This window comes from Idiotropiscis lumnitzeri, chromosome 2 (assembly GCF_059441095.1).
Source record: "Idiotropiscis lumnitzeri isolate Australia: NSW breed Sydney's pygmy pipehorse chromosome 2, RoL_Ilum_1.0, whole genome shotgun sequence".
NCBI lineage: Eukaryota > Metazoa > Chordata > Actinopteri > Syngnathiformes > Syngnathidae > Idiotropiscis > Idiotropiscis lumnitzeri.
The window spans coordinates 28,479,385-28,500,693 of NC_142392.1; the positions used below are offsets into that span (position 1 = coordinate 28,479,385).

Below are 21,309 nucleotides of genomic sequence, written 5' to 3' on the forward strand. Positions count from 1 at the left end.
GGAGCACGTCCTGCGTCCGTCCCAAGTTCTCGTTCAAGGGGAGCACACCCTGCTTCCGACCCAAGTTCACGTTCAGGCGGAGCACATCCTGCTCCCGACCCAAGTTCACGTTCAGGCGGAGCACATCCTGCTTCCGACCCAAGTTCACGTTCAGGCGGAGCACGCTGTGCGCCCGTTCCAAGCTCACGTTCAGGCGGAGCACGCTGTGCGCCCGTTCCAAGCTCACGTTCAGGCGGAGCACGTCGTGCGTCCGTCCCAAGTTCATGTTCCGGTGGGGCACGCCTTGCCTCCGCCCCAAGCTCACGTTTCGGCCGAACACGGCCCGCAGCCGTCACCCCCGGTCCCTGCATCCGTGGTGGACGACGAGCAGCCGCCTGCCGTATCTGCCTCAGCGGCGCCTGACGAAGTGCCGCCGCTCCCGGTTCCGGTGCCCGCGATGGACGACGGTCCGCCGCCGCGTCACGCCTCAGCCTCGGCGACGCACGACGACCCACCATCGCGCCCCGCTCTGGCCTCGGCAGCATCCGACGACCCGTCGCCACTGCTCGCCTTGGTCCCGGCAGCACTCGACGACCCACGGTCGCTCCTGGTTCCTGTCTCGGCAGGGTTCGACGACCCGCCGCCGCTCCCGGTTCCGGTGCCCGCGATGGACGACGGTCCGCCGCCGCGTCACGCCTCAGCCTCGGCGACGCACGACGACCCACCATCGCGCCCCGCTCTGGCCTCGGCAGCATCCGACGACCCGTCGCCACTGCTCGCCTTGGTCCCGGCGGCGCTCGACGACCCCCGGTCGCTCCTGGTTCTTGTCTCGGCAGGGCTCGACGACCAGCCGCCGCCCCACGTTCCTGACTCGGCGGGGTTCGACGACCAGCCGCCGCTCCACGTTCCGGTCTCGGCGACGCTCGACGACCAGCCGCCGCTCCACGTTCCTGTCTCGGCGACGCTCGACGACCTGCCGCCGATCCACGTTCCTGTCTCGGCGGGGCTCGACAACCAGCCGCCGCTCCACGTTCCTGTCTCGGCGACGCTCGACGACCAGCCGCCGCTCCGCGTTCCTGTCTCGGCGGGGCTCGACGACCAGCCGCCGCTCCGCGTTCCTGTCTCGGCGGGGCTCGACGACCAGCCGCCGCTCCGCGTTCCTGTCTCGGCGGGGCTCGACGACCAGCCGCCGCTCCACGTTCCTGTCTCGGCGGGGCTCGACGACCAGCCGCCGCTCCACGTTCCTGTCTCGGCGACGCTCGACGACCAGCCGCCGCTCCGCGTTCCTGTCTCGGCGACGCTCGACGACCAGCCGCCGCTCCGCGTTCCTGTCTCGGCGACGCTCGTCGACCAGCCGCCGCTCCACGTTCCTGTGTCAGCAACGCTCGACGACTCGTCGCCGCTCCAAGTTCCTGTCTCGGCTGCGCCCCGCGACCCGCCGCCGCTCCAAGTTCCTGTCTCGGCTGCGCCCCGCGACCCGCCGCCACTTCTCGTCTCAGCCTCGGCGGCGCACTCGATGTGGCGATCTGGCCCTCCCGGACGCCCGCCTGAATGGCCACAGTCGGACTCCCTGGTTTGGCCTCCCGGACGCCCGCCCGAATGGCCACGACTGGACTTGCGGGTTCGGCCACCCGGACGGCCGCCTGAATGGCCACGAAAGGACTCGCTGGTCTGGCCTCCCGGACATCCGCCAGACCGGCTTCGATCACGGGTCGTTGACCCACCGCCCGACCCCTTCCGCCCACCCTCGTTTTTGGACATGGTTTTTCTTTTTGTTCTTTTTTTGTGGGACGTCTGGAATCCGTCCCTTGAGGGGGGGGTACTGTCATGATCCGCGTCGGGCATGAGAGGGGCTTTGTTATTGTTTTCATGTGCATGCGGTTTTGTTATTGTTTTCGTCCCCTCCTTCCCGCCATGTGTTTTCTGTTATTGTTTTGGTCAGCTGTGATAGCGCCTCCCCTCAGCACTCGTCCTCACCAGCCACGCACCTGTTCCCCGTTACCCTCATCACGCACCTGATTCCCATCTGCTCCCCTAATTACTCGGACTATTTAAGCATCCCAGACCCACCACTCTGTGTCGGGTCATTACCGCAATTTACGTACTGCCACGACCACGTTTTGTGCACGTTCATGTTCTCGTTCCTGCTCTGATTCTCGTTCCTGTTCCGATTCTCGTTCCGCTCTCGCTCACGCCCCGCTCTCGTTCATGCCCTTTATCCTTGTCCCAGTTAGTCGTGTTCACTTTGCCCTGGTTGTTTTGTATCCTGCCCTGTTGTTTGTCCATGTTCGATCCCTTCAATAAATTCCCTTCACGCTACTCACCTCTCTGCCTCCTCGCCTTTTGGGTCCACCTCCTCCTCGCCGTAAGGCGAACCCTGACAAGATCAATGAATCTTGAAATTTAGAGTGAATTATTGCAGTTTAATAAATACTGAAACGAATAATGAAATATTACAGTACTTTAAATAAATACCGAAATCATTTTCGAACACAATAACAGTTAAGTAATAAAAGAGTGACATATTTTAATTTAAAATTCGCAATCACATCACAACCTGGTGAAAAACCCTGTAAAAAGGCAAATATGTTGACATAAAGTATCACTTTATCATGTCAACTGTTAATAATAGGGAAATACATTTGGAATACTATCCAACCAACAACATGGTGTCAGATGTGAAAACAAAACCAGCAACAAAAGTAAAATTCAATACATCTCTCAAGTTCATATTTGGGAACTAAAATGTTTGTTCATGTGCATCTTAGGTTTTTCTCTATGTTTAGAAGAAGATAACAATGATTTGCATCGCAAATGGCGACATCTGTCGGTGAGTTGGTGACAGTGCTCCACAAAGCCAGCAGCCAATCATATCACAGCGGGGTGTGTCCTGTTCTTCCGCTTTCGTGACGAACAGACTGCCATTTTCTCGAAGGAAAAAAACGACGCCATCTTTCATTCGTCTCGTCGAACAAAGAGAAGCTCACGAGTTATCGCCAAGCAGAGGTCAAGTGCGGATTTGTTGAGATTGACGTTTGAAAATGTGTGCAAGAACGACACCCAAGTACAAAGAGGAACTTTGTGGAATAAAAGAAGAGAACGAGCAACATCTTCAACTGCTGGGCGAAGGTTGGAAGCAGCCTCGTGTTGTGCTACACGAAGCAGGTTTGTACACGTCTTACTCGCATTTGCTTTGTAAAGAACGACTTTCTATCATTAGAAATATGCATCACAACATTAAGTTGTTTGGGGAAATGCGTTCGAGGTTATTGCCGTTTTATTTTTAATTATTGCCTTTTACTTGCAGGTGTCGTGCCAAAGTACTTACCCCTGCCAAAATCTGTATCCCCTGTCGCGGGAGCGCGCACGCATTGACTGAAGGCGGCGCGATGTTCCTACGTTTGTTTTCATTGAAAGGCACGAAGAATGTATGATTTTGTGTGTTTGATTTGCTGTAATTTAAACCAGGGTTTCCATAAAAGTGGTAGTCTTCGTCGGTGTGGGTTTCAGCACACCATTCGCTACAATTTAACACGTAAAGTAAGCGTTTGACTCCTCCGAAATCGGGGGGAAATTCCCTGCATTTGCATTAGTTAGACCAAAGAAATTTTGCAATCAATGAAGCTACCATAAGGGAATTTCAGTGATCAAAACACGATGGAAAGGGGAGAGGATTAGTGAAGTGGGCTATATCGTTTTTCCAGCGAGATCAAATTAAGTGGCAACATACAGATAGGTGGTATCCTGTTAGAGAACACGTAATTGTATTCCAATTGACTGATTTGTTTATTTTTTTTATAACCACCGATAGCTGCATCAAGAGTAGCAAAAGAATAAAAAAATAAATAAAGTCACTCGCGTTCTGCGTCGGACTCGAGGTGCATTCACTGACCACTTAGGCAGTAGGATAGTTACCAGGGGGGACTGATTCTGGCAGCCCCTGCCACAATAAGTACCCCCCCCCTCTAAGCACCTGCTTTGATAAATGCAGTAATCAAATTAATGCATATGCAAACAGTCACAAACACACATTTACATATTTATTTAAGTGCTAATACTATAAAAAAATAAAATAAATAAATAATACTACTGTATCATAGAACTTTACATACTGTAATAGTGCAGTCCTTATGTAATATTTATGCTGTCCTCAGTAAATTGTGTCAGTTGTTTTATAATTGGAATTCTATTTCTATGTGTAATTTTGTTTATTGTTTGATCCTCAGTCGGTTACTTTGTGGCTTTTTGACTTTTTTTGCATGTAGGCTTAATATCATTATTGCGACACCTGGACCGAATTGAGTGTGTGGACACACTTGGAATGAAGAACTTCAGCCAGTTAAGTGTTGTAAACTGGCCAGATTTGCCAGTTGCAAATGAAGAAAGCACTCCTCGATTTCCTTCAGAAGTACAACAGGCAGACTGGATGGGAGGGTTGCTGAGGCTGTGACGTGTCGGAAGCTGTTGGATGACCATTTGATATGCCTCTCCTCACGAGGGTCGCAGGCATCCTGGAGGCTATTCCAACGGTCTTTGGCAGTAGGCGGGGGGACACCCTGAACTGGTTGCCAGCCAATCGCAGGGCACACAGAGACGGTCTGGTCAAGGCCACGCAAAATCAAAAACCTGGCTGCGGTCCGCCCCGTATTGGCACAGGATGTACGCAGGGGTTTGTGAAGAGATGAGATGAAAGTACGTGGAAGTTCGGCCTAATAAGGGGGGTTGCTGCTTCATTTTTTTTTATTGTTATTTATGTTGACACATGTGGGGCATGTGTCAAAGGGGGGAGATAGGTGCAGTATTTTGTTCTCGTAATTGTTTTTTGCATGTGAGGATTTTTAGGTGTTAATAGGACATGTCAACAATGATCATGCAGAGGTGAAAGTTGAAGATTGGGCCCAGCAGGAAGAATGCAAGCAGAGCGTTGTGGTCTCACCTCCATCTACTGTGGGACCAGGAAGTCAGGCATTCCCCACGCAGGAGATAAGGGGTGATAGTTATAAACCAGTGCCGAATTGCCCCTTCTAAAACCCAAATGTTATTGCATTAATATTCCGTTTTATCAGTTCAACTAACGCGTGTGCGTCCTAGTGTGCATTGAAAGATGCAGCATAAAAAATGTTCAAAAATTTGGATAATAACTAAAGCAAAATTAGAATGAGAAAGATAATTGGCTACATAATCATTGGGGTGAAATTAATCTTCATTGCAAGAAGCGGTCATATAAATAGAGAATAAAAGGATGAATGCATGTTCCGTGGAATGTGATTTGTCAACACGGAAATGCCCTGAGTGATGAAAACGTTAACATATGGTTAAGGAACAGGTCTCTTTGACGGCAAAAGTCTGACTATGGTAAACAATTGATAATTAGACCTCAATGAAGTGATTGTGCAGTTGAAAAAGTTCATATCTTGACTGTGAAAAGCTAAAGTGAGAAACTAGGATTAACTATTTGGCAAACACTAGAACATATTCAGTCTCGAGGAAGACTGAACGCAGTAAAATTGCAATAAGAAGAACAATAAACCAGCCCAGAGTGTTTCAATGTCCCGGAAACAAAAGTTTGGGATTGCCCCTGAGGGTGAAATTCCTCTCTGAACTCCTCCTTTTTGCCCCCGGCAGCAACTCATGAAACAGGGAAACTGATAAAAGATACAATTTTGTTGAAACAGAACATGCAAGGTTAAAGGTCATGTAAAACAAAAAAAAAAACATACTTCAGTTTGGCGACGGATGTACTACAGTAATTCAATTAATGGAACGACATTTTCAGATGGAAATGACAGGAATGTCATGAATTATCATGTTATGAGGGGACTTTTGATATACAGTAAATTGATATAAATTAAATTGGAAATTTTTAGTCTGCGCATAATCCACTTCAAATTATACTGACTCATTGGTTGAGGAAAACGGGGTTATATTAGTTCAGTGGTTCTCGATTATTTCCTGTCACGCCCCCCCTACCAAGAAGAAAATAAATTCGCGCCCCCCCACTACAGTTTTTTTACATTTCGTACTCATGTACATGTTCTTTGTATATTAATGTTAGATTGTCAATAAAATATCCCAAACAGTTATTAATACGTACCTAATATAGAAAAGACAAAAAGAGCCAGGGGGATTTGAAACAAAAATTCTATATAAATAACATAAAGCAATTTGTTGACTATACATTTTTTTTATGTTCACAATCTGTTTGACGTCGAACCGCTTCGTTGTGATGACGTCAGCCATTTCTGTGTTCCAGCCTGAGAGCGTCTGCTAAAGTGCTCACGTAGCCATCGTCTTATTTTTTTGGATACGTAATGGTTGCAATCCAACATTTCTGTTCATAGCTGCTGGCTCTCCGCCCGAACGCGGTTTGAGTCAGACTTCTTTTCAAAGTTGAGCGTCCATCGAAGCAATTCATTTTAGCGATTAGCGCGCTTAGCGCCTCCTTGCTCGCTCTGCTGCTGCGCAAGATAGCTTGGCGCGGGGCATTTAAGGAGGGGCGAAAGATATCACTTCCGGGTCAACGAGCGACGGGGTGACGCTTTTTTTTTGTTAATCAGTACTGCGTGAACTCGGGGCACAAACAGCTTTGACAAGCTCAAACTCGCGTTGTCTGAGATCGCCTTTTTTGGTCCCAAAACCATGCAAAAAAGCTGGTTCCCCAGGGTCCCACGCGCCCCCCTCAGCATCGCACCGCGCCTCCCTAGGGGGGCGCACCCCACTATTTGAGAATCACTGTATTAGTTAGTTAAAAAAGAATAGCTAAATTATAGTTGACGTGTTCATGGGGATTGAATATGAATAATAAACAGAAGACAAAACCAATTGGCATTTGTAAAATATATGTAAAATATTAAGTTTGTGAGCTCTTATGGGAGACGGGGCGAGACGCGAATGGATTGAAGCTTCCGCCAGTGACCCGTCCAATAGTGTCACCACCACTCAGCTGTGCCGGGTGGCCGTCTTTGAGGGCGTGCGCCTCCCAGTTACTGACATCAAGCGAAACAATCCGTCAATGAGAAACTGCTAATCAGAATGAGTAGAACCCCCGTTTTTGCATCGATGAAAGAAAATATTGTATTGGATGGAGAAAAAGAATTGTTACACCTGCGGGTTCAGAGGGACAAGAGTGCTAATTCACCCGGAAAGGAAAAAAGAATATGGGAAAAAAAATTAAATAAAAGCGGGGGGAAGCAGCTAATGCAGCCGCCGACGCATGCAGCTCCCATTGCGTCTGCTCTTTCCGTTTCCGCTGCTCCTTGGCCATGTTCTGGTGACGCAGTGCCACAGCAGGCTTGTTGTCCGCACCGGCTGGTCAACAAGGTCACGTAACCAGGGTTCGCGGTTAACTTTAAAAACTGCTTGCCCATAGGGCAAGTGCCACTAAAATTTGCCTTGCCCGAGTGGCCAAATTACTTGCCCGACTTGGGCAAGTGACAATTTTTTTTCTCTAAGAATAAAATGTTTATGGTTGTAAAATGTGCGCCACAAATGTAAATAAACATATAATCTGATAAACATAAATTAATCTTGTTTTCATCATCAACCATGAAACCCTGCTCACAACAGCATGTATCATCCTGTGCAGTTAATGAAAATGTTAATTGTAGTTTTAATAATTAACAAATCTGCATGTTAAATTGGGTAAATGATATTACAGCAATCCAGATTATCAATTTTAAATCCAGGAGAGCCTATTAATTGAGGAATCACATGAGTAAATTATGAGTGTGGGAAATTTGTGTATTCCTTTAAGACCAGTGCCTGTGGCGCTGCCTCCATAAGTTTCATAGCATAAACAGAACACATGTCAGGTCACATCATGGAGCTAATGAATTAACAGCCAATAATCAAATATTACTCCCTTCCTTACTCGCAACTGAATTGTCTACTTAAAAATATTCGAGCTATTTTAATCATGTCAGAGGAATCCGAAATGTTCGGATTTGAACGAACTCGTCGCCACTTGTAAACATGCGCAGAAGGTAAGAAAACTTCCGGCTGTCAATTTTCGGACAAAATATCGTAGGTTTTTGTTGTGTTTTTCAAACTTCAAATGAGGATGCAACTACAGAGAGTTCCAATACTGCGGGATTTATTGACGTCCACTTCAACTCGACATTCACTGAACTAACTGATCCCCGTAGCGCCCGCCCATTGCCCCCGATAAGGCCAATGGACCAAACCATAACATAAGGGGGTGTCTGGGTTAAACCATCACCATACAGTGCACACAAACAGATCACGTCACAGTTTTCGTCGGAATTAAAGATATTTGGCTGCTTTAAAAAATGCTTGCCCGGTCGGGCAAGTTGCCCATAATTTTACCTTGCCGTGGCCAAATTAACCGCGATCCCTGATGTTAGGGTCCCACAACAGGTGTTCCATCAGACGCACACGATAGCCTGTGTGTGCTAACTTCAGCTCGCTCCTAGAAACGTCTGTGACCATGTCAGGAATGAAATCGGGCATCAAAAGGGAGGTTTACATCGTAGGACGTAATTTTGTGAAATGCCCTCATGGTCCGGTCCAAGTTGGGGTCGCACGCATTGCTCCGTGTGCGGCAGGCACAAGTCAAGGTAGCACGGTAGAAACAATATAAGACAAAGTCGCCGCATGAGCTTTGACTTGACCAAACCAAATAACTTTTTGTGTCCGACAGAGGTTAGTGAAAACGATCTCCGTTCTGTGAAAGAGGAGCGAGACTGGACTCACATCAAAAAGGAGGAGGAGGAGGAGATCAACAAGTCACCACTAAACGTTGTCCCTATAAAGACTGAAGATGAAAACAAGGATGAGAGTGAGGACAAGAGAGGGGCGGAGCCTCCAAGCAGCAGCTCAAGTCATCACGTGACAACAGAAGGTGATGAAGACCACCGGGGGCCATCACAAGCACAAAATGAGGACACATTATCAGACGCTCATGACGATGATGATGATGATAATGAGCAAACTAAAGGTGAAAGGGCATGTCACACTGACTCATTATCTTCAAAGTTGTCTTTAAAAGGGCACAGAAAAACACACAGTGGTGAAAAACCTTTTTCATGCTCAGTTTGTGGAAAAAGCTTCTCTCAAAAGACACATTTAACAAGCCACGCAAGAACACACAGTGGAGAAAAACCTTTTTCTTGCTCAGTTTGTGGCAAAAGCTTTTCTTTTAAGCAAAATTTAAAAACACATACACGATTACACACTGGAGAAAAACCTTTTTCATGCTCAGTTTGTGGAAAAAGCTTCTCTCAAAAGACACATTTAACAAGCCACGCAACAACACACAGTGGAGAAAAACCTTTTTCCTGCCCAGTTTGTGGCAAGAGTTTCTCTCGAAGGTCTCATTTAATAATTCACTCAAGAACACACAGTGGTGAAAACCCCTTTTCATGCTCAGTTTGTGGAAAATGCTTCTCTCAAAAGGCAAGTTTAACAGAACACACAAGAAAACACACGGGAGAAAAACCTTTTTCCTGCTCATTTTGTGGCAAGGGTTTCTCTCGAAGGTCTCATTTAACAAGCCACTCAGGAACACACAGTGGAGAAAAACCTTTTTCCTGCTCAGTTTGTGGCAAGGGTTTCTCTCGAAGGTCTCATTTAACAAGCCACTCAGGAACACACAGTGGAGAAAAACCTTTTTCCTGCTCAGTTTGTGGCAAGAGTTTCTCTCGAAGGTCTCATTTAACAAGCCACTCAAGAACACACAGTGGTGAAAACCCTTTTTCATGCTCAGTTTGTGGAAAAAGCTTCTCTTGAAAGACACATTTAACAAGCCACACAAGAAAGCACAGTGGAGAAAAACCATTTTCCTGCTCAGTTTGTAGGAAAGGTTTCACTCAAAAATCAACTTTAACAAATCATACAAGAACACACAGTGCAGAAAAACCCTTTTCCTGCTCAGTTTGTGGAAAGAGTTTCTATCGTAAGTCGCTTTTAACGAGCCACACAAGAACACACACTGGAGACAAGCCATTCAGTTGCAGCGTTTGTGCTAAAAAATTCTTTTCTAAAATCGGTGCTGAGAGTCACAATTGTGCTGGCGAGAAAAGCAGCGATCCTTGAAGCTTAAAAAAAAGAAAACAAAAAACTGAAGGAACTGACTCTTTGTGGTAAGATGTAAATTTTGATTTTGAATAAAATATGATCTATTGAATTTTGCAAAGCTTTTTTATTGACATAAAGCCAATGTGATCTGTGCCAGAAGAAGCAATGTGTCTGAGTGATGATGATTTGTTTTGGTGTTTACATCAAACATGTCAATAAAATAAATTGCCTTTGCCTGGAATAACATTTTTTAACATTATGCTTTTTAGTTGTCTTTTTCATCGTACTTAATGGAAAAGGTGTGAGAAGAAACTCTGCTTATGAAATCGTTACCTTCCACAATCATCAATAAAATCACTTGTTCCACTTGCTCAACTGGCTTTCATTACGCTGTGAAAAGGTGAAAAACTGAACTAGAAGTTGAACTATAAAAAGAACCAGAAAGACAAACGCAAATCGGCTCAGTTTCTCTCAAAGGTTTTAGGATGTCAGGAGTTGGCAACTTGATGGCGACTGGAGTCAGCGCTGGTTTTCTCGCTGTGTTTGGCTGGCTCGTATATGTATGGTCCATTGAACAAAACTCAAACTCTTCAAATATGCCCTCCCATACATTTAATATTTCACTTTCTGAATAAATTTCTGACTGGCTAAAACCTCTTTCTAGGTTGAGCTCTATCAAGTGTTTGGGGTTTGTTGCTAAGCGGAATCTCACTTCGGAAAAAAACTATCATTTTGTCAAATACAGTGAAACCCCGCTACTTCGCGGTTCACCTTTCGCGGGTTCAGTGCTTCGCGGGTCTAAAAAATAATCGGGGGCATTGTAGTTTCGCCGAGCGGCACAAGGGGGCGCTGAAGCGGTTAGACGGCCGGCGTGCGCCGAAGAGGAGAGTGGACGAAGAAGAGAGTAGACGAAGGAGAGCAGGTTCCCCCGGACACAATTGATGGCGACGTTTCGCGCGGTTCGGACCGTATCAGAGCTCCGGCCGGCGTGCGTGGCAGTTAAGCCGTAGATGAGCACCTTCCCCGGGCACGGGCGGTGCCAAGCGGGCCCTAAGTTTAACCGAATGGAAGCTCCCGAGGAGGAGGGCATGCTCGCGTCACAGTAAGCCGAAGAGGAGCACCTTCCGCCCGGGCACCGGCGGAGCGCGAGGCTGTCAGTTATGAATGAATAAATGAATAAATAAATAAATGAAGAATGCCACCTATCATTTCACTGTCATGATCTGTGCCTGTCATGCCGCGTGTTTTTGTTTTTTCAGCTGTGTGGGCGTTCCTCCAGCGATCGTCTCGTCAGCTGCTGCAAAACGCGCTGATTACACTGACTATATAGTGATTATAATAAATAACCTTTGTATCACCACCTTTTTTCCCATGTCTGCGTTTGGAGAGTCCTGTTCAATCCTCCAGTTCTGCTGGAGGATCATAACATTCACAGGGCACACCGGACGGCGTACCACCAGGTAAAAGTCAAAGTAATTAAATAAATACAAAAAGAAGTAATTGAATAAATACAAAAATAATGGCCCGGGAATAAAAAAAATAATAAGTTTTAATAATAATTTTTTTGTTATAACATGAATTTCACTCTCTCTCTCTCGCTCCCAGTGTGTGTATATATATATATATATATATATATATTTTTTTTTTTTTTTAAGCATTTTGGAAGGTGTGCTGCTACTTCGCACCTATATATATTTATATATATATATATATATATTTATATATAGATATAGAAGTATTTATATACAGTGTTTTTTTTTTTTTTGAAGGTGCGACACTACTTCGCGGATTTTCAGTTTTCGCGGGTGGTCTCGGTCCCCATTAACCGCGATAACCGGGGGTTCACTGTATACAGTCATAATTCAAATATGTCAACATGAAAGTCAGAGTGAAAGTGTTGTTGCTTAATGCTTATGTGTAGGGATTTTGTCTCTTCAAACGTAATTTTGTTTTAAATTGTATTTAGAAAGAGAAATTTTAGTAAAAAGGGGAATGTTGGAACGTACTAGCAGGCTAAAAGTCATTTTGGGGAAAAAAAAACAAAACAAACGTAAATCATGCAATAAATAGTGACTATGATGCCAGGGCCCCTTTAATTCTTTTTGGTATTGTAGTGTATTTTCACAAGGTCTGACATAGACAACTTATTTTATGGCCATGACAACTGTTGCTTTGAACTCCCTCAGGGCTTCCTGACTCCCCCTTTGACACGTAGATTGCCGCCCTGAGAGGCACGAGACTTTAACTTTATTTACGGGGGTCAGGAAGCAGAACAGGGGTTATCTGCGTCCCAGGAGGGGGTTTACAAAAGAGGGGTCTGGCGCCGGGAAGTCGCACCTTCGCGGAGTCTGTGCCCCGCAGCCATGGGGGCAGTTTGAGGAGTCAGCTAAGAGACAGCTGGATAAAATGCATATGCAATAAGGGAAAATTAGATATTCATGTCCTTTGTTTGCCTTCCCTATAAGAAGGGAAGGCGCGAGAAGGGGACACCTTTTTTCTTTTGGGAACTTCTGACATCAGCTGAGATCAATAAAATCTTCTTCCAACCACCGGTGTGTGTCAGAAGTTTTTTCCATCACCAAGCCAACCTTGCCTGGCGACCTGTCCGGAGGGGAGCTGAGCCAGACCCGCACATCAACAGCGGAAATTTACCACAGTATCCAGATTATAATGGAAGCAAAAAGTACCCACGATGAAACTATCTCGAAATGCAAAAAGAAATACTTGTAAACATATTTCTCGAAAAGGATTTCTATTCTATTAATGACATGTTGCGATGGCCCCCATCAATATGTTAGGGTCCCACAACAGGTGTTCCATCAGACGCACACAATAGCCTGTGTGTGCTAACTTCAGCTCGCTTCCGGAAACGTCTGTGACCATGTCAGGAATGAAATCGGGCATTAGCCGCAGCGTGCTTCCTTTTTAAATGCTTCTTTTATCACTGTTGTGCTGCTAGGAAAGGGAGGTTTACTGCGTCTGACGTAATTTTGTGAAATGTGCCCATGGTCCGGTCCAAATCGGGGTCGCACGCATTGCTCCGTATGCGGCAGGCACAAGTCAAGGTAGTCCGGTAGAAACAATATAAGACAAAGTTGCCGCCTGAGCTTTGACTTGACCAAACCAAATTTGTCTTTTTGTGTCCTGCAGACGTCAGTGAATACAATCTCCGTTCCCTGAAAGAGGAGCCAGACTTGACTCACATCAAAAAGGAGGAGGAGGAGGAGGAGGAGATCAACAAGTCACCAGTGAACGTTGTCCCTATAAAGACTGAAGATGAAAACAAGGATGAGAGTGAGGACAACAGAGGGGCGGAGCCGACAAGCAGCAGCTCAAGTCATCACGTGACAACAGAAGGTGATGAAGACCACTGGGGGCCATCACAAGCACATAGTGAGGACACATTATCAGATGCTCTTGACGATGATGATGATACTAATGATGATGATGGGCATGGCAAAGGTGAAAGGGCATGTCACACTGACAATTGGGTATGTTCTCAGTGTGGGAAATCATCAACTTCAAAGTTGTCTTTAAAACGGCACACAAGAACACACAGTGGAGAAAAAACTTTTTCATGCTCAGTTTGCGGTAAATGCTTCACTCAAAAGTCTCATTTAGTAAGGCACACAAGAACACACAGTGGAGAAAAACCCTTTTCATGCTCAGTTTGTGGCAAAAGCTTCTCTCGAAAGTTTGATGTAACAATCCACACAAGAACACGCAGTGGAGAAAAACCTCTTTCCTGCTCAATTTGCGGTAAATGCTTCACTCAAAAGTCTCTAGTAAGGCACACAAGAACGCACACTGGAGAAAAACCTTTTTCTTGCTCAGTTTGTGGAAAAGCTTCTCTCGAAAGTTTGAGATAACAATCCACACAAGAACGCACAGTGGAGAAAAACCTTTTTCTTGCTCAGTTTGTGGAAAATGCTTCTCTCAAAAGGCACATTTAACAGAACACGCAAGAACCCATAGTGGCGAAAAACCCTTTTCCTGCTCAGTTTGTGGAAAGAGTTTCTATCGTAAGTCGTATTTAACGAGCCACACAAGAACACACACTGGAGACAAGCCATTCAGTTGCAGGGTTTGTGCTAAAAAATTATTTTCTAAAAATGGTGCTGAGAGTCACAATTGTGCTGGTGAGAATTGCAGCGATCCTTGAAGCTTAAAAAAAGACAACAAAAAACTGAAGGAACTGACTCTTTGTGGTAAGATGTAAATGTGATTTTGAATCAAATATGTTATATTGAATTTTGCAAAGCTTTTTTATTGACATTAAGCCAATGTGATCAGTGTCAGAAGAACCATTGTGTCTGAGTGATGATGAGTTTTTTGTGTGTTTACATCAAACATGTAAATGAAATTAATTGCCTTCGCCTGGAACAACATTTGTTAACATTATGCTTTTCAGTTTTCTTTTTAATCGTACTTAATGGAAAAGGTGTGAGAAGAAACGGTGCTTATGAAATCGGTGCCTTCCACAATCATCAATAAAATCACTTGTTCCACTTGATCAACTGGCCTTCATTACGCTGTGTGAAAAGGTGAAAAACAGAACTAGAAGTTGAACTATAAAAAGAACCAGAAAGAGAAACGCAAATAGTCTCAGTTTCTCTCAAAGGTTTTGGAATGTCAGGAGTTGGCAACTTGATGGCGACTGGAATCAGTGCTGGTTTTCTCGCTGTGTTTGGCTGGCTCGTATATGTATGGTTCATTGAACATAACTCAAACTCTTCAAATATGCCCTCACATACATTTAATATTTCACTTTCTGAATAAATTTCTGACTTGCTAAAACCACTTTCTAGATTGAGCTCTATCAAGCGTTTGGGGTTTGTTGCTAAGCAGGATCTCACTTCGGAAAAAACGTATCATTTTGTCAAATATACCAAATATTTTTTTTAATGCTATATTATATTTTTTATACATTGGATTACCTTATTTTCGCAGTCATCAGGCGCACTTTAAAGTCCTGAAACTCGTCCAAGAAAGCCAGGGCGCCTTTTGAGGTGGAGCGCCCATTATGTGGACCAAGTGCAACAAGTGCACTGCTGGGCTGACTGCGAACATTTACTGCCTGCACACCGCTTATATAGAGAGAGAAGGCGGGCGTGGCTAACGACAGCAGGGGGCGTGAGAGGGGAACGATGGGCGTGAACGACAACATGCGGATATGAGAGGGGAGATGGGCGTGAATGACAATGCAAAGACACGCCCCCAGTGCAAAGCAGCCCCAATGCCTCTATGTATACCAGGTGCAACACGTTGCTCAGGCAATTAATCAGCAAAAATGGCATCAATGAAGAGACACTCTTACGAAGCACAGTTCAAGCTGCAAGCTATCAGCTACGCAAATGTTCATGGGAATCGAGCAGCTGCGAGGGAATTAAAAATCAACGAATCCATGGTTCGCAAGTGGAGGAAGCAGGAAGACAGACTCCGCCAAGTCAAGAAAACTACACTGAGTTTTCGTGGAAGCAAGGCAAGATGGCCCGTGTTGGAAGACCAGCTCGAGCAATGGATTGCTGCTCACAGAACAGCTGGGAGAAGTGTATCTACCATCACCATTCGACAGAGAGCAGTAACGCTTGCTGGCGAATTGAACATCGAACATTTCCAAGGAGGGGCGTCTTGGTATTTTCGTTTTATGAAACGGCGCCATCTATCCATCCGGGCAAAGACGACCGTCGCACAGCAACTCCCAGAGGATTACAAGGAGAAGATGGTCGACTTCCGCTCTTACTGCAGCAAAAAGATTGCCGACAAACGTATCCAGCCCAGTCACATCACCAATATGGACGAGGTGCCGCTGACTTTCGACATCCCGGCGAGCCGCACTGTGGAGAAGAAGGGGCTCAGCACGGTAGCAATCCGCACAACGGGGCACGAGAAGTCGGCTTTTACTGTTGTGCTAGCTTGCCATGCTAACGGACAAAAATTGCCACCTATGGTGATTTTTAAGCGGAAGACGCTGCCTAAAGAGAAGTTTCCTGCCGGCGTTATCATCAAGGCCAATCAAAAGGGCTGGATGGACGAGGACAAAATGAGAGAGTGGCTGAGTGAGGTGTACGTAAAGAGACCCGGTGGTTTTTTCCACGCGTCACCGTCGCTGTTGGTCTGACTCCATGCGTACCCATCTGACAGCCGCTGTGAAAAACCAAGTCACGCATATGAACTCAGAGCTTGCCATCATTCCGGGAGGCTTGACAAAGGAACTCCAACCACTCGACATTAGTATAAACAGGGCGTTCAAAGTGAAGTTGCGTGCTGCGTGGGAGCGATGGATGGCGGAGGGCGAACACAGCTTCACAAAGACTGGGAGACAGCGAAGAGCAAGTTATGCCACAATTTGCGAGTGCATTGTAGGTGCTTGGACGAACATGTCTGCTAGCTCTATTGTAAGAGCTTTCGCGAAAGCCGGCATTACATCCGAGGAGCCGCTCAGCAGTGACACAGAATTGGACAATGACGAGAGGGAACCTGGCGTGTTTGTGGGAGAACTTGCCCAACTGTTTGTATCTGATACGGAAGAATCTGATTTTGAAGGATTTGTGGATGACTGATCAATATTAATGTGAGTAAATTGTTAAATAAAATACAACCAAACTCAGTTTTGCTCCTGTTGCCTTTTTAAAAACAGCTAGCCACGCTAGCCGTGCTATCTTCTGTTTTAGTGTGCATGCATGTTAACTAAGCTAGTGTATGGTAATCTGGGAGGTGTAATTTTGCTGGGCCTACACTATTATGCTATTCAGTTGATTTGGGGTGATAGTTTTAGTTTTAATGTAACTCCGTGACCGCACATCGTTTGTTGATTAGTGATTTGCTCACGCCGGCATTGTGTCGGCATCCCATCTGAGGGGCTGCGCCGCAGCGAGACGGCGAGGCAGACTGATAATGACTCTCGTGTTTAGTGGAGAACTGTCCCTCTGTTTATCTTGGATAGAGAAGAAATGGACTTGGTGCATTTTTGGATAAGGACAACTTCAGCATGTTGTTAAGAGCTAAAATAAAATACCACAGAACTCCCGCTGCCATTTTAAAAACACGTGAGCGCGACTGAGCAGCTAGCGCGACTGCTCGGTTGCTTGGTTCTGTTTGCGCCCAATGATACGGTGCGTTCTATCTATGTATCAAATACAGAAATAGCACCCTCACCTGGGACTGCGCCCTTTGATACGGCGCGTCTTTTGGCCGCGTCTCTCCAGCCATGACGACATGAACAGGAACAAGCGCTGGAAGGAAACGCCCCCACTCCAGCTGGGCAAACACAAAACAAAAACATGACAGGACAAAACGGACCATGACACAAAAGGATTCGGTTTTGGGGATAGGTTTTAATTGAAACATTTTATGATCATGTTCAAAGAAAATCTTTAGAACAGGAGATGTCTAGCAATTGATGAGAAGTTTGCTAAGTATAAAGTGTGATTAAATAGTTCGGCAGCTGATTTATTAACTGATGTGTATCAAATGTAACAAAGGTGGACGACAGATTTTTTATGACTATGCGACACCAGCCCTGACATGACAACTTTTAAGGGACAAGACAGCATTCCAGAAATACCAGACTAACATCCGCATCTATGAGTTGTTTGATGTCACAGGTGCAGGATCGTCAGCTACGTCCAGGAGGAACAGGAGAAACGATTTCACGGAGACTGAATGGGAAAATCCACAAACGCACAGTGGTAAACTTTGGCATACGCTGGCTAAATTGAGGCTAAATTAGCGCCGAGGGAGGGGTCTCTGTGTGGAATTGGAAAGTATCTTTTTGGTGAATGAAAGTGTGACAGAAAAAGTGTTTGTACGTCTAAGTGGTTTGAGTGAATGTTTAAGGGACGGGCCTCAGGAAAGAAACCTGATTGAGGGCAACGGTAAGCCCGAACAGCACGTAGGGTGCAATGGGCGGACAGGTCTGATCAACCTGAATCCCTATTGCACTCCCAAGTACTGATTTTCAAATTGTTATTGGAGACAGATTGGACTAATCAAATTCAAGCATCAAGTGAATGATTGATTGACATTATTACACAAAATTTATGCAAAACTGAAATTTTCAGAAGGGAGGTAATTTACCCCTTCTCACTGGCAAGTGCCACTCCTCCAGTTCTCTCCACAGGTTTGAGGTGACATGTGACCTGTGTGACCAGAAGGTCGGAGAACGCTTCAAATAGCGCCGCATCACGCCCATCCCGGAGTTTCTCCTCAACAAGGAGGGAGATATAAGATATTCTAAGTTAGGTTCCATGAAAACAGATTAAGATATAGTTGTTGCTTTAGCCTGTTCATGTGCTCCGCAGTTTTAATATTCACATTGGGTGCACGAATAGATAACACACACCCAGTCCAGGATAGAGCAGAATTTTGTTGTATTGTTGAGACTTTTCCATAATATACGGCACCACAGCGGTGATACTTGAGGTTAATTTCAGTTAAGTTGGCGGTGGCGCTGTTTTTATGAAAATTACTCACTTAACGCAAGGGTAGGTTCTTCGTAGAGGGGATTACAGAGTTACATGCGGGACAAAATTTACTTGTCAGGAACTGTCCTCACTTGAGGCCGAGGCCAGACCTACAGACCAGCATGACGGTCACCGGCTGAATGGGGACACCTCAGGTGAGATTGGCCGTACCGTGCATCAGATATTTCTGGCCCCGTTGGGGCCGATGTTGCTGTATCTTTCAGGTGGGGAGCGGAGGAGACAGGCCTGGTCTTTGTGGCCAGGGCGAGACGCGAATGGAGTGAGACTTCCGACAGTGACCCATCCAATAATGTCGTCATTCCGCAGCTGTTCCAGTTGGCCGTCCTTAGGGCGTGTCCTTCCGGTTACGGACATCATGTGAAACAGTCCATCAATGAAAAAATGCTAATCAGTCTCAGGAGAACACATTTTTTTACATCATTTTGCACGACATCAGAAAAGGAAAATGTGGGATTGGATTAAGGAGCGTTACTAAAAATTGTTGTACTTGCAGGTTCAGGTGGCCAAGAGGGCAAAAAATTATAAAATAAAAAAAATGAAAAAAAGGGGTGGGGCAGCTAATGCATGCAGCTCCCATTGCACCTGCGCCTTCCGCTTCTGCTGCTCCTAGGCAAGGTTCGGTTGACGCGGCACCACAGCAGATTGGCTGTCCGTACCCGGCCGGTCAACGAGGTCAGGATTGCGGTAACAGAGGTAGGGGTGGTTATAGACGGGAGTTGTGAGTGGGGTGTGCTCTTGCTGCGGGGTCACTGGGTGATGAGCAGTCCACACCGAGCCACTTTCTGGAATGTGCCATCCTCTGGTCCGGTGCCATGCCTGTCACAAAGAGCTCCAACAGCGCAGGAGGCGCCACCGTTACCCACTCCCAACGCACTCTTGACACCAACCCGCTGGTACCCCATTCCATGACAGGGGGCCGCGGAGCATATGTGGTGCTCTCCTCCATTCCAGTGGCTGAACTGAAACATCTGAGGGCAGCTCTGAAACCTGGTTCTCCATCCTCCCACGGTGGGTATGCCCTGTTCCTGATCCAACCTGCACCCATTCACCAATTGACCCAGTACATTGTACACTGTACATATGATCGCACACATGATTTGGTTTATCAAAAATGCATTCATCCAAATTTAGTCATGAGTGCATCTTGCGTTAGAATTATATATGTGTTATGTCTACCTGCGTTGCCTCGCACGCGTGCCTTGTCCCTGGACAGCGGAAATGGTATGAATTGTTTACTTTCGCCGAGCCACAAATCGCATTGAATATTGATGCGCGTCTTCATACTAAAGATCTAGGCCCCATGGTAAAGCGGTGTGTAGAGGCGGTTGGGCTGGGTTCAGACGTCTATTACGAATGTTGAATACTCTGCGTCACTATCAGGATATCATATTTCAACACCCACTACAAATTCTTCGGTTTTGGGAACGTGACTAAATTTTAAAATTTCACAAGACGTGTCACTCGGGAGAGGTAGCTCTGTGTGCGTCTCTGCCGGAGGGGTTGTGGACACGGGGCACGACTGATTTTGGGCTCTGCTCCACAGCTCCCCCAATTGTTTTACCGTCTCTACACCCTCGCCCAGTTGACAGAATCAGAGTTGGCACAGCCTGGAGGTGGAGGGAGGCATTCGGGAGACAATAGGAGGTGAAGACTGCAGCGGTCTTGGAGCTGTCTACGTCTTGGAGAGCACCTATTCTTCCCGTAAAAAATGGTTTAATTTGGTATCTGCGTAATTCTAGTTTGGGATTTTTATTTATTTTTTTTTTTTTTATCATAAATGGTTACTATTTCATTTGGTTTGCTTTAAAGGTTTGCCAAAAAACTGTCAAAATTGGAGCGTTAGCTCAGGGCTTGATTTATAATCTCTAAACAGTTAGATATTTGAACTCGGTGAACTACATTTTCTTTAATTCAGGAATAATCTGCCCATCTTGCAAAGCTAAATTCTAACATTGTGCCATATTAGCTGGATATCATTCGGACATTAATGCGAACCAACACTGCTGGATTGTGGTGATTATCGGCACAACTAAATGTATACGTTGGAAAATTGTTTCTGGGGGCAATGCCTGTGAGGATGCCACTGTCTAGATTATATTAAAAAAAAGCTTTTACAACAGTCTGGGAATTTAAATAGATAAAGATATAAAATTTGGTGGGTCTACGTTAATTACAATATCTTATTCAAGTGACTGATACAAGCTTCACAAACAAGTTTAAAAAGGTGATTGAGTGCAATTAATGACGGTAGTGTTGTGATTATTTAGTTAAGAAATTTAATTGCGGGACGGCACTAATTAATTTGTTACTTTTTGTTGGCTCATATAACTTTGATTGGGATCAACCCCATTAGGGGGTGGGGTTGACAGGGGGGGGTCATAGTATATTTCTTGCCACATGCATTTTTTGTGGCCACAGGTTGCGTTTTCATTTTGATGGTAAAATATTTTTCCGCAGGGATTAAAGGATTGTATTACGATTACTGGCATTATTTTAAACACATACGGGACAGAATGTCGATTATCAAAGTTAGCAGGTTCATATTTACTGAATATTTTAAACATTGATGAAACAAGAAGCATTTATCAAATGGAACAAGAAGCACGGGTCACAAGAATAACTGGGATTGTAGTCCTGATGTTTTCTGATTTATTATATTTTTCTCATATGCTAAATTTATAGTACTTAGTTTAAATGTGTGAACTTTATTGAAATTCTCAGTAGTGAGAACAAATTTGCACACATAGCATTTCCATGACTTGCATTCACAGCACTTCATGGTCTAATACGACGCTCATTCTCCACATTG

General features: G+C 45.4%; 1 protein-coding gene and 1 pseudogene across 3 annotated transcripts in view; both read left to right on the forward strand.

Moving 5' to 3' along the window:
- Positions 1-2,925: 2,925 nt before the first annotated feature.
- LOC148342209 (uncharacterized) overlaps positions 2,926-21,309 on the forward strand; it is a 71,832-nt gene continuing 53,448 nt past the window's right edge. The window contains exons 1-2 of one of the 3 annotated variants that reach the window (XR_015842004.1): positions 3,006-3,144; positions 4,245-4,687. Coding sequence is in view for 1 of the 3 variants with exons in the window: in XM_088287812.1 (XP_088143938.1) it covers positions 3,021-3,144 (124 nt within the window). In the remaining 2 variants the exon portion in view is untranslated. Of the gene's footprint in view, positions 3,145-4,244; positions 4,688-8,638; positions 8,691-21,309 lie in introns of those variants that run through there. The other 2 variants (XR_015842003.1, XM_088287812.1) reach the window with 2 other exon arrangements.
- Positions 4,461-10,384, forward strand: LOC148342210 (uncharacterized; annotated as a pseudogene).